This window comes from Cyrtonyx montezumae, unplaced genomic scaffold (assembly GCF_038088225.1).
Source record: "Cyrtonyx montezumae isolate F1298 unplaced genomic scaffold, pur_monq_1.0 scaffold_7, whole genome shotgun sequence".
Taxonomy (NCBI): Eukaryota; Metazoa; Chordata; class Aves; order Galliformes; family Odontophoridae; genus Cyrtonyx; species Cyrtonyx montezumae.
In genome coordinates, this window is record NW_027072078.1 from 427,995 (window position 1) to 442,959 (window position 14,965).

The 14,965-nt window shown below is 51.6% G+C and overlaps 1 protein-coding gene across 1 annotated transcript; it reads right to left on the reverse strand.

The window, feature by feature from the left end:
* Nucleotides 1–11,898: 11,898 nt before the first annotated feature.
* Nucleotides 11,899–13,871, reverse strand: CENPA (centromere protein A). The gene is made up of 4 exons (XM_065750398.1): nucleotides 13,315–13,871; nucleotides 13,122–13,219; nucleotides 12,559–12,636; nucleotides 11,899–12,080 (listed from the first exon to the last, which is right to left on the reverse strand). The coding sequence occupies exons 1-4, from the start codon at nucleotides 13,439–13,441 to the stop codon at nucleotides 11,946–11,948; spliced, it is 438 nt and encodes a 145-aa protein (XP_065606470.1). The 5' UTR covers nucleotides 13,442–13,871; the 3' UTR covers nucleotides 11,899–11,945.
* Between the last annotated feature and the right edge of the window lie 1,094 nt (nucleotides 13,872–14,965).

A 14,965-nucleotide genomic window follows, 5' to 3' on the forward strand; every position in this document is an offset into this window, starting at 1 on the left:
AGGGCTAGATGGGCTAGGGCTGGGCTAGGGGTGGAGCAGGTTGAGCTAGGTCTTGGGCTAGGGATAGGGTAGAGGAACTAGGGATAGAGCTGGACTAGGGATGGAGCTGGGCTAGGGCTAGGGCTGATCTAGGGCTAGGAGGGCTAGGACTAGGGCTGGGCTAGGGCTAGCAGGGCTAGGGCTAGATTGGCTAGGGCTGGGCAGGGCTAGGGCTAGGTTAGAGGGGCTAGGACTAGATGGGCTAGGGCTAGAGTTAGAGGGACAAGGGCTAGGGCTGGAACAGGGCCAGAAGGGCTAAAGTCTAGGGCTGGGCTTGTGCTTTGGCTGGGCTAGTTTGAGAGGCAATTGCTAGAGGGGCTAGGGCTAGAGGAGCTAGGACTAGAGGGGCTAGGGCTAGAGCGCCTAGGGCTATGGCTAGAAAGGTTAGCGCTAGGGCTAGAGAGGCAAGGGCTAGGGTCAGAGGGGCTAGGGCTAGAGGGGCTAAGGCTAGGGATAGTGGGGTTAGCACTAGCACTAGCCCTAGCCCTAGACCCTCTAAATCTAGCCCTAGCCTTAGTCCTAACCCTAGTCCTTGCCTCTCAAACCCTAGCCCTATACCTAGCTGTAGCTATAGCCCTAGTTCCTCTAACTCTAGCCCTAGCTCTAGCCCCTCTAACCCTAGCCCTAGCAATAGCCCCTCTAACCCTAGCTCCTCTAACACTACCACCTCTAACACTAGCCCTAGCACTAGCCATAGCCCTAGCTCCTCAAAACCTATCCCTAGCCACTCTTAACCTATCCCTATCCCTAACCCCAACCCTAGCCCTAAATCTAGTTCCACTAACCCTAGCCCTAGCCCTAGCTCCTCCATCCTTACCCTCACCCCAAACCTAGCCCTAGCCCCTCTATCCCTACCCCTAACCCTAGCCCTAGCACCTCTAACAATAGCCCTAGCCTTGGCCCTAGCCGTAGCCCTAGCCTTTCTAACCCTAGCCCTAGCCCTAACCCTAGCCCTAGCCCCTCCAAATCTAGCCCTAACCCTAACCCTAACTTTAACACTAACCCTAAACCTAACCCTAACACAAACCCTAAACCTAACACTAACCCTATCCCTAAACCAAACCCTAACCATAACACAAACCCTAACACTAAACCTAACACTAAATCTAACACTAAACTTAACCCTTAACCTAAAGCTAAACTTAACCCTAGACCTAACCCTAACACAAACTCTACCAGGAAGCCTAACACTACCCTAACACTAACCCTAATCCTAACACTAAACCTAAACCTAAATCAAAACCTAACCCTAACACTAAATCTAACCCTTAACCTAATATTAAACCTAACCCTAACCTTAACCCTAAACTTAAACCTAAAACTAATCCTTACCCTAACAATAACCCTAACACTAACCTAACCATAACCCTAAACCTAACCTTAAACCTAAACCATAACCTAACCCTGCTCTAACCCAAACCCTAACCCTAATCTTAACCCTAACCCTAATGCTAACCCTAACCCTTAACCTAACCTAAAACCTAACCCTAACCCTTACCCTAAACCTAACTCTAACCCCACCCTAACCCCAACACTAACCCTAAGCCTAAGCCAAACCCTATTCCCAACCCTAGCCCTAACCTTAAACATAAACATGACCCTAACACACAAAATCTAACCGAAAATCTAACCTAAAATATAACCCAAAATCATAGAATCATAGAATCATAGGGTTTGGAAGGGACCTCAAGAGATCGAGTCCAACCCCCCTGCCAAACCAGTTCCCTACACCATGTCACACAGGTAGGCATCCAGGTGGGTCTTGAATATCTCCATAGAAGGAGAATCCACCACCCCCCTGTGCAGCCTGTGCCAGTGCTCCTCACCCTCACCGTAAAGAAGTTCTTGTGCACATTCGTGCAGAACCTCCTGTGCTGCAGTTTCTGTCAGTTCCCCCTTGCCCTGTCTCCACACACTGCTGAAAAGAGTCTGGCCTTGCCACTTTGTCCCCCACACCTCAGATATTTATCAACCTGGATCAGGTCCCCTCTCACTTAGCCTTTCTTCATAGGGAGAGATCCTCCAGGCCCTTCACCATCTTTGTGGCCCTGCGCTGGACTCTTTCCAAGAGATCCCTGTCTGTTTTGTATGGGGGAGCAGTTCAGCAGTCACCTCCGCCAGCTCCCTCAGCACCCATGGATGCACCCCATCGGGTCCCATGGATTTATGAACATTAGCATTGCCTAGGCGCTCACGGACCACCTCTTCCCTGACCGAAGGAAAGTCTCCCATTCCCCAGACCCTCTCACTAACCTCCAGGGTCTGGGATTCCTGAGGGAGAGCTTTTTCACTGAAGACAGAAGCAAAGAAGGTGTTCAGTATCTCCACCTCCTCAGCGTCCCCCATTACCAGAACACCCCCTCACCTAGCAGGGGGCCCACATTCTCCCTAGTCTTCATTTTACTGTTAACATACTGAAAAAAGCCTTTTTTATTATCCTTTATCACTTTTGCCAGATTCAATTCCAGGTGGGCTTTAGCCTTCCTCGTTGCATCCCTGCAGGCCCTGACAACCTTTCTATATTCTTCCCAAGTGCTCAGACCCTTTTTCCACATTTCATGGACCTTCTTCTTCCCTTTGAGTTTGCACATGAGCTCCTTGCTCATCCACGCAGGTTTCCTGCCACCCCTTCCTGATTTCTTGCTCACAGGGATGCACTGATCCTGAGCTTGGAAGAAGAGCCACTTAAATGCTGACCAGCTCTCACAGGCCCCCTTACCTTCTAACACCCTAGCCCACGGGATAGCTCCAAGTAGGTCCCAGAAGAGATCAAAGTTGGCTCTCCTAAAGTCCAGGGTAGCACTCCCACTTTTTGCTTTGCTCCTTCCCCTCAGGATCTTGAACTCCACCACCTCGTGATCCCTGCAACCCAAGCTGCCCCCAACCTTTACTTCCTTAACAAGTCCTTCCTTGTTAGTGAGAATAAGGTCCAGTAACACCCCTCCTCGTGTCGGTTCCTCCACCACCTGCATCAGAAAGTTGTGCTCAACACATTGCAAGAACCATCTGGACCGTGCGTGCTTGGCCAAGTTGCTCATCCAGCAAATATCTGGATAACTGAAGTCCCCCATAAGCACCAGCGCCTGGGAACATGACGCTACTTCTAATTGCTTATGGAAGGCCTCATCAACCTCCTCCTCCTGATCAGGGGGCCTGTAGTACACACCCACAACACTGTCACCCTTACCCGCCTGCCCCTTGATTCTCACCCACAAGCTTTCCACTGCTACATCACTCTCCCCCAGGTGGAGTTCAATACATTCTAACTGCTCTCTCACATAAAGAACAACTCCACCACCTCGCCTTGCCAGCCGATCTTTCCTATAAAGCACATAGCCCTCCATGGCAACATTCCAGTCATGAGAGCTGTCCCATCACGTCTCCGTGATTGCAATGAGATCATGGCCTTGCAACTGCACGCAGATCTCCAACTCTTCCTGTTTATTTCCCATGCTGCACGCATTACTGTACAGACACTAATGGGAAGCAGCATCCCTCCGCCTGTCACCATGCCTAGGAACTCCGCTCTCTTCACCCAGCAAGCTCTGTTTCGAGCCTTGAACTACCCTCTCTGCCCCAGCGGCCCTCATTTGGTCCCCTTCCCCTGTAATACTTAGTTTAAAGACCTGTCAATAAGTCCTGCCAGTTCCTCCGCTAGAATCCTCCTTTTTGGATTCCTTTTTGGATCCTCCCAGTGTCCTTCCCTGCCACTGAAGGGATAGAAGAAAAAATCACCTGCACACCTGTTCCTTCAACTAGCTGCCCCAGTCCCCTGAAGTCATCCTTGACAGTCTTCAGGCTTTTCTCAGCGACGTCATCACTGCCAGCCTGAACTATCAATAGTGGGTAGTAATCATAAGGGTGGATCAGTCTGAGAAGTCTCCTAGAAATGTCCCCGACCCGTACCCCAGGGAGGCAGCACACCTCCCTGTGGGTAGGGTAAGGCCGATATATAGGACCCTCCATTCCTCTCAGCAGGGAGTCACCTATGACAACCACACTTCTGTCCTTACGCATGGAAAAAGTCCTGAGGCACGGGGGCAACTGCTTCACCCGAGGCACCTTCATGAGTGCGCCTCCCTCCACACCCATGCTCACCTCTCTCTCAACATCCAGAGCCTCAAACCTATTCCACAGAGGCACCTGGGGAGCCAAGGATGGTCGGGACAGGGGGTGCCCACTTCACCGAGTCGGTATCCCAAATCTAACCCAAAACTAAACCCTCAACATAAACTGAAACCTAAACCTAATAATATCCCTAAACCTACCAATTACCATTACCCTATTCCTACCCTAACCCTAACCTTGACCCTAACCCTACTCTAACCCGAACCTGAACCCGAACGCAAACTCTAACCCTAACCCTAACCATAATCGGGGTACCCTAACCACCCTAATATCACTTTAGAGTTCGGGTGAGATTTAGGGATAGAGTAAGGATGAGTTTTAGGTTTTGGGTTAGGGTTAGAGCAATTTTAAGTTTAGGGTAAGGGTTACTGTTACAGTTAAGTATAGGGTTAGGGTTAGGGTTAGGGTTAGGGTAAGGGTTAGGGTTAGGGTTAGGGTTAGGGTAAGATTAGGGTTAGTGTTAGCATTAGTTTTAGGGTTAGGGTTAGAGTATGGGTTCGATTTTAGGTTGGGTAAGGTTAAAGGTTCGGGTTAGGGTTAGTGTTTTGTGGGAATAAAAGAATGTGTATTGAGAGGAGAACTGTGGAACAGGAGAAGCAGCTTGAGAAAGGAAGGTTGAGAACCAAGGACACTTCCAGATGAAAAGGAAAACAAATTCAAGTAAGCTACGGGATGGCAGACCCTAATTTGAGGAAGGGTGCATGGCTTGGAACAACTCATGGAGCTGACCTTCAGCAGAGAGTCTGCAGAACTAGTATGATATCACAATGAAAAGTGTGTTGGTGTTGGTCAGTTAGGGTAATGGTTAGGGTTAGGTTTTGGTGCAGATTTAGGTTTAGGTTAAGGGGTAGGGTTAATTTCAGTGTCAGAGTTGGTTTAGGCCTTGGGTTAGGGTTAGGGCTAGGGTAAGGGTTAGAGTTAAGATTAGATTTAGGGTCAGGTTTAGGTGTAAGTTTTGTTTGAGTGTTAGGGTGAGAGAAATGGTAGGCCTTGGATTTGCATGTATGCACCTGCCTTCCTTTGCTAAGCAATCACACACTTACCTGTTTTGTCTAAGCAAGCACACACCTTCCATATGATCCTGAGTAATAAAATCTTGACACATGCAGTAACACACAGGAGAAACCTCTTGCCAAACAGGTGCTTGCATAGTTGAGGTGATGGTACTTCAAACTTTCCACAGCTCTAGCCTGAAGAGCCCTCAAGTCAATGGTCCACCTACTGGGAGGGGTTATTTCGCTCCCCAGACTGGTGACCCTCAATTCAAGCAGGTAGATAGCAAAGATATAAAATGTGATTGTCAAGTGGGGTGATACAACCGAATGTGCCTGTTGTCAGCAGGACAGAACAGAAGCAGAACAGACTTGGAAACAATTGCATTTGAATGCCTATACCTAAAGAAGTAGCTCTGTATATCAACATTAAAACATTAATGTTGATGTTTAAAAGCAATAAACAGCTGCTGATTCACAGAAGGGTGTCAAAGGGAATATCCTCATGTGGATGCAAGCAGTGAAGCGAGGAGCCCAGTGAAGTCTGGAGTTCACTTGTAAACTCTACCATCTCCAGCAGCACTTTGCTTTCTGGGTTAAACACTTCCAGATCCATAGTACAAGAGAGCAGTTGGCTGAGAGAGGCCTGCTGGTGAAACTCTGCCGCCATGATGGTGACAGCTTCCATATAAGGAAAGTTGCTGCAGAAGACATGAGGTTCCATGAGACATTCCATCCCCTCAGTAACTACACACAGCTGGTGCTGCTTTCGTGAAGAAATCTAGCTCTGTCTTCTACTCTTGCTGTATCAGTATGGGAGTCTGAGAGACCTTCAGCTCTGGCTTACCCATGGCCAGTGGCACTCCTTCTCCCTCTCAGCTGACACACCAGTGCACTGGCTGTACCACACAGCCAGCACCTGCCATCCTCCCCTTGCTCTCACCACCAGCCAGGACAAGAACTGATGCAGCATGCCCACCCTTCTGCACAGTGCTCACAGCTGTGGCACTCACTGGTGGCAGCCATGGCCCCAAGTACACAGTGCTTGAGATGTCACAGTGCTTCTGATGTCACCCAGCTGAGCACCTGGCTCTAAACCATGACTTCAGTGGGGTTTGGTGAAACGCTGGGTATGGCGCAGCCACCAATCCATGGGGAAGGCAGAAGTTGCACTCTATGATGTCTGTGCTCTTTCTTTTTAATGTCTGACATGAAGGCAGGAGCCCATCAGCAATTTTCCAGGGGAGTAATGACAACTGATCTCATCCTCACCAAACTATGGGATGGAATCTCAAAAAGACTCAATTTCCCCTGGAAACGGACACGGGGAAGGGCACCATTTGAGCTGGGAACTCCTCTGCAGCCTAACTTGTCTGCTGAGACACCTTCCAGCAACCACCCAGTACCAAACCCAGCTCACCTGGTCAGCCTGGGCTTTGTCCAGCTCATGCACATGCCACAGCAGTGCTTCCGATGGCTCTCACAGGGTGGTCTGCTCCAAGGAACACCCAGAGCTCAGGCTCCATGTGCAGCACTCTCACCAGCTCTGCTCACTGGCTGTGGCACGAACAGCCAAAGCCATGATTGTGGCCTCAGTGAGTGCCCACATCGCTTCTGTGCTTTTGTCATAAGCAAAGTAAACAGACACTTCTTGGATCCACATTTTAAGAAAGCAACACAAGCAATACGCAATGGTGATATCTGAAGTAAAATAACAGAAATTAATACAACTCTTGTGCAGCCATTATGAGTCACCCTCTCGCTCTGGCACCGCAGAGACCCAGGAAACGTTGCCTTAAGTTTGGAGGCCAGAAGAATTTGGGCTTCCAAAGAATCAGCAAGCATTTGGATGAGCCAGCCTGCTAGTTTTCATGAGGGCATAAGTCCCTCTTGGGAATCCAGCTCAGCAAAGGCAGAATAGTTCTGTTCTTGGGCCATAGTGCTCCATCACTAGGCACTGCTCAAACACTGGGGCTGGATTGCCTCCTGTGCATCCTCACACACTCCATTTCTCTTGCAGGTTTCTCCAGGGTTTGTGGCTTCCTGCAGGGGAGATTCTCACGTTCTTCTGCAACAGCCCCCTGACATCAGTACTGCCTCCTCTGGTACTGTATTGGGAGATGCTTCAGCATTCATTAGCCTGAACTTTCTTCCTCCCATCAGCAGCTGCTCCTACACCAACTTTCATTTATACCGTCATACTGTCCATTTCTAGCATGAGCTGACAAAGAAGGCAGAGAAAGGAAATGCAGGATTAGCACAAACACTGAAGCCCAAGGCTTTTGCTTATATAGGGCTTATATGCACCCGGCACATACGCATCGCTGAATAAACACATACTGCTTTATGTCCTCGTATCAATTGGGGTTATAGAGTTTGAATCCTCACCCAAAAGGGTAACCTGTAACCATAACCCAGAAGGGTAACCCTCAACCCTAACCCAACATCGTAATTATTAATCTTAACACAAGCCCTGAAGTGTAACCCTTAACCATGAACTAAAATGACAGCTATAGACAAAAGGAGACAGCTGCTTTAAACTGATTTTAAATTGCCCAATAGACAGCTCAATCTTGTTGATTGCTTACTCCTTTCTGAGGAACAGGTCTGACAAGATGCTACAAAAGAACAGAGATCCTTTCCTTGGGGCAGCCAGCCCTTAAATGAGGTTAGGGTGAATTGCTTCCAGCTCGGCTCCACGGCAGAACAAGTTCTAATGAAGATTAAAGCCTGTGAAATAAAGAAAGACTACTTTCATGCTTCTTTCACACTTGTGTCAGCTGACTGCAGTTCCTACTAGGTGGACTTACAGTGTCTTGCAAATGACCCCCTGGGAAGCAGGTACATGCAGGAGGTGCAGTGCAGCACCCTACGACCTTCAGATGGGTGACAGCCAAGGAGATACATGATCTATTTTCTTGAGTCAAATATCTGATTGCAACTCTATGCATTCCATTTGAAAATTTGCAGGTGATGGAGCCACAAATACTGTGATTCTGTGATTAATTTCTTCCTCAATTTTTGGGAACAGGGAGAGTTTACAGAGTTTTTTGTTCAGTTAATCTGAGAAGAAAGTCATTACTAGTTTATGTAAAACTACTATCCCTGTATCTAGTGGTAGGAAGGTTGCATGTGCTTCCACAGTTGCTTTGTTTCTTCACTTACCTTGCCTTCCCTTACATTGTCGGCCCTTCCCTTTCCTTCACTTTCTGCACGTCTGGCACTTTACTTATGTTGCCAGCCCTTCCCTTCCCTTGCCTTCTATAAACTAGATATGCTGGGGGAATGGGGTGTACTAGGTGACAGAGAAGAACATGGGAACACCTTGGGAGGCAGTAAGGAAAAACCCCAGATGTGTCCTGGAGGTACTAGGGAGGGCTCCTCTCAGAAGGCAACAAGGCCAATAGCTAAGCTGAAGTGCCTCTATACCAATGTGAGCAGCAAGGGAAATAAACAGGAGGAGCTAGAAACCATGGTGCAATTGGGAAAGTATGACCTAACTGCTATCATGGAAACATGGTAGGATGAATCCCATGACCGGAATACCCTGATGGAGGACTACAGCCTTTTCAGAAGGGATAGACAGGGTAGGAGGGGTGGCAGAGTTGCCCTGTATTTTAGGAAGTGGATAGATTGCAAAGAACTGTGTCTGAGGAACAGCCACAATCAAGTCAAGAGCTTGTGGGTAAAAATCAAGGATTGGTTCAGTAAAGTGCATCTAGTGGTTGGGGTTTGTTACAGGTCACCTGATCAGGTGGAGCGTGTTGACGAGGCCTTCTTGCTTCAGCTACAGGAGGTGTCACACTTGTGGGCTCCTGTCCTGATGGGGGATTTCAACCACCCGGATATCTGCTGGGATAGTGGTGTGGTGGGTGGCAGACAATCCAGGAGATTCCTGGTCTGCTGAGGACAACTTCTTGGTCCAGGTAATAGATGGGTCAACACGAGGTGAAGCCTTACTGGACCTGGTGCAGAGGAGAGCATTAGAGAGGTTAAGATTGGAGGCAGCCTGAGCTGTAGCGGCCATGCCTTGGTGGAGTTTGTGATCTTGAAGAATGTGGGCCTGGCAAAAAGCAGAGATAGTACCCTGTGCTTCAGGAGAGCAAACTTCCAGCTTCGTAAGGAACTGCTGAGTGGGATCCCCTGGGAAAATGTCCTTAGGGGCATGGGCACAGAACAAAGCTGGCAGCTCCTTAAGGACACCCTTCTGGAAACACAACGGCTCTCCATCCCCCGGCAGAAATCAAGCAGGGCAGGCAGGCGACCACTGTGGCTGTGCAAGGACCTGCAACATAAACTGAGGGAAAAGAGGGAGATGTACAGAAGATGGAAGAAGTGTTGTGTATCCTGGGAGGAATACAGGACAATTGTCTGTGTGTGTAGAGATAGGATTAGGAAAGCCAAGGCACAGATGGAGCTTAACTTGGTAAGGTGAAAGACAACAAGGGGAAGAGACAGGCCAAGGAGAGTGTTCTCCCTCTGATGAAAGGTAATGGGGAGCTGGTTTCCTTAGACATAGAAAAAGTTGAGGTACTCAATGAGTACTTTGCCTCAGTCTTCATGGGTGGTCAGGCTTCCCATGTCTGCCAGGACCACGAGCCTCTAGGTGATGGTGTGGGAGTGGTTTCCATCCAACTGTAACAGTGGAACTAGTCCGAGACATCCTCATGAAATTGAACATGTACAAGTCCCTTGGGACAGAAGATATCCATCCTACTGGATGGATCCAACTGCTCAGCTTCTAACAACCAGCATGGATGTATTAGCCATTGTAGGCCACAAACCTTGGCAAGAGAAAGCTGGATCCTGAAGAAGGAATACAAGAGAAAAAAAAGAGTGCTTGGTATGATGCTTACCATACATACCTGGTTTGTTTGGAACCAGGCATTGTCTAAGTAACATTAGTTAGTTGCAATATTAAGACTAAATAATACAGTCTAGTTACATGAATACTACTGGTGTAGCTATAGCTGAAAAGGTACATAAACTCAGCTGTGCGTATCACCAAAAAATACAGAGAGGAATTATGTGGAATGGAATAAAATAAAAAAGGTTTCATGCTCGCATCAAGCTGGAGACCTCATCTCTTTATTACCACCACCGTCACATACGGGTCCCCAAAGGGACACCTCAACACTGGTAGATATCTGGGACCCCATGTGGTGCCTGAGCATTTTGGGATCCTCCTTCCTTGGATACCTGGGTCCCCTCAAGTGACATCTGAGCCCCTCCCCCCATAGTGGTACCGGAGACCCCCCGCCACCCATGTGGCACCCAGACCCCTGCCACCTCCGCTGTCCCCACCAGGTCCCTGAAGGTGACACGGCAGATGGTGCTGCAGCTGTGGAATGCAAATGCCTTGAAGAGGTCCACTGGGGCAGCCCCGTAAGAGCTCAGCTCCTGTGGGGCAGAAAATGGGGTCAGTAGGGGACGTGGGTGCTCCACAGGGGGGTCGGGGTGAGGCAAGGGGACGGGCAGCATGGCGGTGGGGGTTGCAGGGTCCACCTGGGTCCCTCACTGGGGGCTCACCTGGCACAGCGTCCAGCCCTGCTGCTCCAGGAGAGGCTCCAGGCGCTGCACTGCCTGTGACGGCATCCCCCACATCACCCCCCCACTGCCATCATCACTCTGGGGACACATCCCCCAGCACCAGGTCCCGGCCGCACAGTGACACTGGGGACGCTGTGGAGCGGTACCCACATCACCCATGGGGTCTCCCAAAACCCCTCAGATACCCATAGGGTTGCTCGGGGACCCATCCAGAGTCTCCCAAGCACCCACTGGGACCCATCACCACCTGTGGGGACTCTCGGAGACCACACCCACAGAAATAAAAAACCACAAGGATGCAACCAGACCCTCCAGAGATCGTGGGGACCCCCCTCCACCCAAAATCCAGGGGGATCTCTCAGCACACCCCAGACCCAAACCCTTCAGATACTTATGAGGAACCCTCAGAAACCCAAAACCCCCTCAGATACCATAGAGACCTTTAAGGAACCTCCCCCCTCCACAAACTAATACAGGCTCTCAGAACCACCCCCTCCCTCCCCCCAAACACAGACTGGGACACCCTGTCCCCCCAGAAACCCTATCTCCTCCTGACACCCATATGACTCCACCCTCCCCCCAAGAACCACCCTTGAAAGTTCACAGGGACTTCCCTCCACCTCAGCCCAAACCCTCTTGGGGACCCCCCAACCCCCTATACCCCCCATACCCAGGTAACTGTGGGACCATCCCACAAAGTCCCCCCAGCACCATGCCAGAATCTCACAGGTTGTGCCTGCACAGCTCAGCACCACCACCTCTGGGGGGGAGGGGCAAAAATGAGTGAGTTGGAGGGAAGAGATCCCCATTACAGGGAGGGAGGGAGGGTGTGAGGGGGGCCAGAATGGAGGTAACGGGGGGGGGGTTACAGCCCTACCCACCAACATCCAACCCCCTCCTACCATTGGGTTAGGGGGCACTGGGTTCCCTCCTCTAAAATTATTGTGTACTCGCCCCCCACTTCAAGTCATTGTAACACTTATGAGGGTGTCCTCATAAGAACAAGGGGGTGTCACCACCCCGCACAAAGAGCTCCCAGAACCATAGGACACCCTCTCCCCACAAAAAAAAAAAAAAACACCCTTAAATTCCCATTGTGTACCCCCTACCAACAAAGATTCCCACAACTCCTCCCCACCACCCCCCCACCCAGAAGCAGGACCCCACCACTGCTATGTGAGTCCGTGTGTGTGAAGAGGGGAGGGGGTGTTTATTGGGGGTGGGGGAAGGGACCACTCAGAACCCCTCCCCCTGCAGCCCCCTCAGGCGCCGTGCCAGCTGCAGGTCCTTGGGGTACAGTGTGACACGGCGCGCGTGCAGCGAGCACAGGTAGGCATCCTCCAGCAGGTGTACCAGGAACGCCTCTGCCGCCTGCGAGACCCCACAACAGCGTCCCCACAAAACAGGGGGGGAGTCAATGCCCACCCCCACAACAACCCCCACCCCCTCCAGAAAACACCACTCTCCAAAAACCAATCTCCCATCCAGAAACAACTGCGCCCCAAAGCATTGGCAACCCCCCAAATCCTCCAACCCCATAACAAGCTCCCCCCAAAATACAACATCCCCAAACCCCTTCCCCACACTTTTAACCTCAATAACCTCCAACCCCAGAACACCTCACCTCAAAGACCACTCCTGAAGCCCCAAAGGGAACCCCCCAGGCAGAACAGGTATCTTAAAATCCGTTTCCCATCCAAAAAAAGTCGTCCTTTTGGACACTACAGAGCCCCCCCAAAGTGTCACCCAGGTATGGAGTACCCTAAAACACCCCCTAACCTGAAACCATGGGAAACCGCAAAACAAAGCTCCCAGCCTGCCCAAAAAATAAACTCATAGGGACCCCCACCTCCTGTAGTGCCAAAAGGGCCATGGCCTGCCACTGGTAGTCCACCCCACGCGTGAAGAGCAGGCAGATCTCCCGCACCTGGAGGTGGGAGACAGAAGGCATGGGGACACTGGGGTAGAGGACATGAGGGTGGCATTGGATCATGAGAGGTACGAGGGGGGCACAAAGACACCTGGGATGTCCTTAGGGTGTGTGGGTGGGGCTCAGGGTGCAGTGGAGTTGGGGGGGAGGAGGGTCCGGGGGATCCCATTTTGAAGGGGTGCTTATTTTGGAGGAAAATCTCACTTTGGGGTATGTCCCATTTTTGGGGTGGGGGGCCCTCCCGTTTTGGGTACGAGGGGTCCCGTTTTGGTTATGGGAGCATCCCACTTTTCGAAGGTCCTATTGGAGGTGTTCCATTTCCAGGCGGAGTCCCCACTTTTAGGCAGAATCCCATTTCCAGGGTGGTCCATTTTGAGGGGGGAGGGGGGAAGGAGGTCTCCTTATGGGTCCCCGTCTCTGAGGTGTGTGTATGGGGGGGGGGGGGAGGGGTAGAGCGTCCCCTTACGGAGGAGTCCCATTACCACACGCGCGAAAGGCCGGCGGCGCAGCAGCAGAGCGGTACTGCTCTGATAGCGGCGGATCTCCCGCAGCGCCTTCTGACCGGGCCGGTACCGGCGGGCTGAAAAGGGGCAGAGAGACGGGAAATCCGGAAAACAACGGCGGTAAAGGCGCTGCACCCGCCCTCTTCTCCCTACCCATCCGGGCCGTACTCACCGCGGGGCCGCGCGGGAGGGGGCCGTACCAGCGGGGCGGGCGGAGGGGGCGAAGCTGGGGGGGAGCGGGAGGCACGGGGGGGAGGGCGGCGGCGACGGCGGGGGGAGTGTGGTTTGGGCCGCGGCATCGGGGCGCTCCGATGAGCGCTGCCGGAGTTCGAATCACGCGCCGCGATGTGACGTCACTTCCGGTTACTGCGGGCAGCCACAGAGTGCGCCCCGCCTCCTTGCGCCGCTCTGCACCGCTGGAGGGCCGACTCTGTGGTGATTCGGAGGACCCTGGGGTTTATTGAACCCGTTCTGATCTCAGTTCAATCCCAGGATGACCCCAGATGGGCCCGTCGTGATCTTATTTGACCCAGTGTGATCCCATTTTGTTCCAACAGAGTTCTAGCTGCTCCCACTCAATCCTAGCAACTCTCAGTTTTCTCCCTACACCGTTCCAGGTGATCCTAATGTGGTCCCTGTCAACACCAGCTTATTTCCAGTTGATCCTAATTGACCTAACAGTGGTGCTTGTTGACTGAAACAATGGTCCCAGTTGCATCCGACGTGCTCCCAGTGGCTCCCATCTGGTTCCCAGTTGCTCCTGGTGGCTCCCAGTGGCTCAAAGCTGGCAGCTCAGTTAGCTCAGGCAGGTGCAGAACTGTGTTGGTGCAGTGACCTCGCAGCTGTGTGGCCCTACAGCATCCAGGGGACAGAACCTCCTCCACCCGTGAGTGGGGGACCAGCAGGAACTAGGGGCTGGGAATGGGGACAGGGTCATGGACCTTGAATTATGGGGTCAGGATCAGAGACATGGGGTTAGGAATACTGAGATATGGAACCTGGGGTCACAAGGACATGGGCACATGAGAGCAGAGAGGCACGTGGACACAGGAATATAGGGTCATGGGGCACAACCCCTTCTTACTGCCCCTCAGGGTCCCACATCCCCCTGTTATCCCCCATCCCCCTGTTATCTTCCATCACCAGGTAGATGTTGTAGGGTTGCAGGCACAACAGGCAGCTCTTCCATTCCAGCAACTGCTGCTGCTCACCAGGGGCCGCTACTGTGTCCCGCCCTGCACCAGTACAAACCAGTAGGCACAATCCAAGCTTTCCCAGTACCACCCGGTATACTCTCATTCTGTTCCAGCATGGCTGAGAGACCCCTCTCAGCACAGACCAGTGCTATCCTAGTATGCCCAAATATATCCCAGAACCCTCTTCTCACCCCACAGTCTCTCCCAGTGCTCTCAGTATACCTATCCAATATTTACCAGAGTTCCCAGTCCTTCACAGTATTCCCTGTCTCTCTCAGTGCTCCCATTCTCACCTTCCAGTCCCTCCCAGTGCCCCGAGTCTCACCTCCAAGCAGCACCTCCTTGATTTCCACATCAAACCCCACAGAAGCCCTAATCTCACTCTGTGACATCACCCGAACCACCAGTGCTGGGATCAGAGGGGACATGGGGTCAAAGGGGTCATGGAGGTCACAGAGATTATGGGGTCACAGGGGTTATGGTATCAGAGGAGTTATGGGAGCCATGGAATATCATAGGACAGCTGTGTACTTCTTGGGGTCAGAGAGACAACTGGGGTACCGAGAGAAAACTACAGGATCCTAGTGAATGCTTTTGTGGTTCAGGGGTCACTTGTGGGGTACAGAG

Excerpts from the sequence above, each read along its gene's own strand:
- CENPA (XM_065750398.1), bottom strand. The coding sequence starts at position 13,441 with ATGCCGCGGCCCAAACCACACTCCCCCCGCCGTCGCCGCCGCCCTCCC. Across the intron at positions 13,220-13,314 it reads CCCTCCCGCGCGGCCCCGCG|CCCGCCGGTACCGGCCCGGT; the intron begins GTGAGTACGGCC and ends GCCCCTTTTCAG. Across the intron at positions 12,081-12,558 it reads CCCTTTTGGCACTACAGGAG|GCGGCAGAGGCGTTCCTGGT; the intron begins GTGGGGGTCCCT and ends GGGGTCTCGCAG.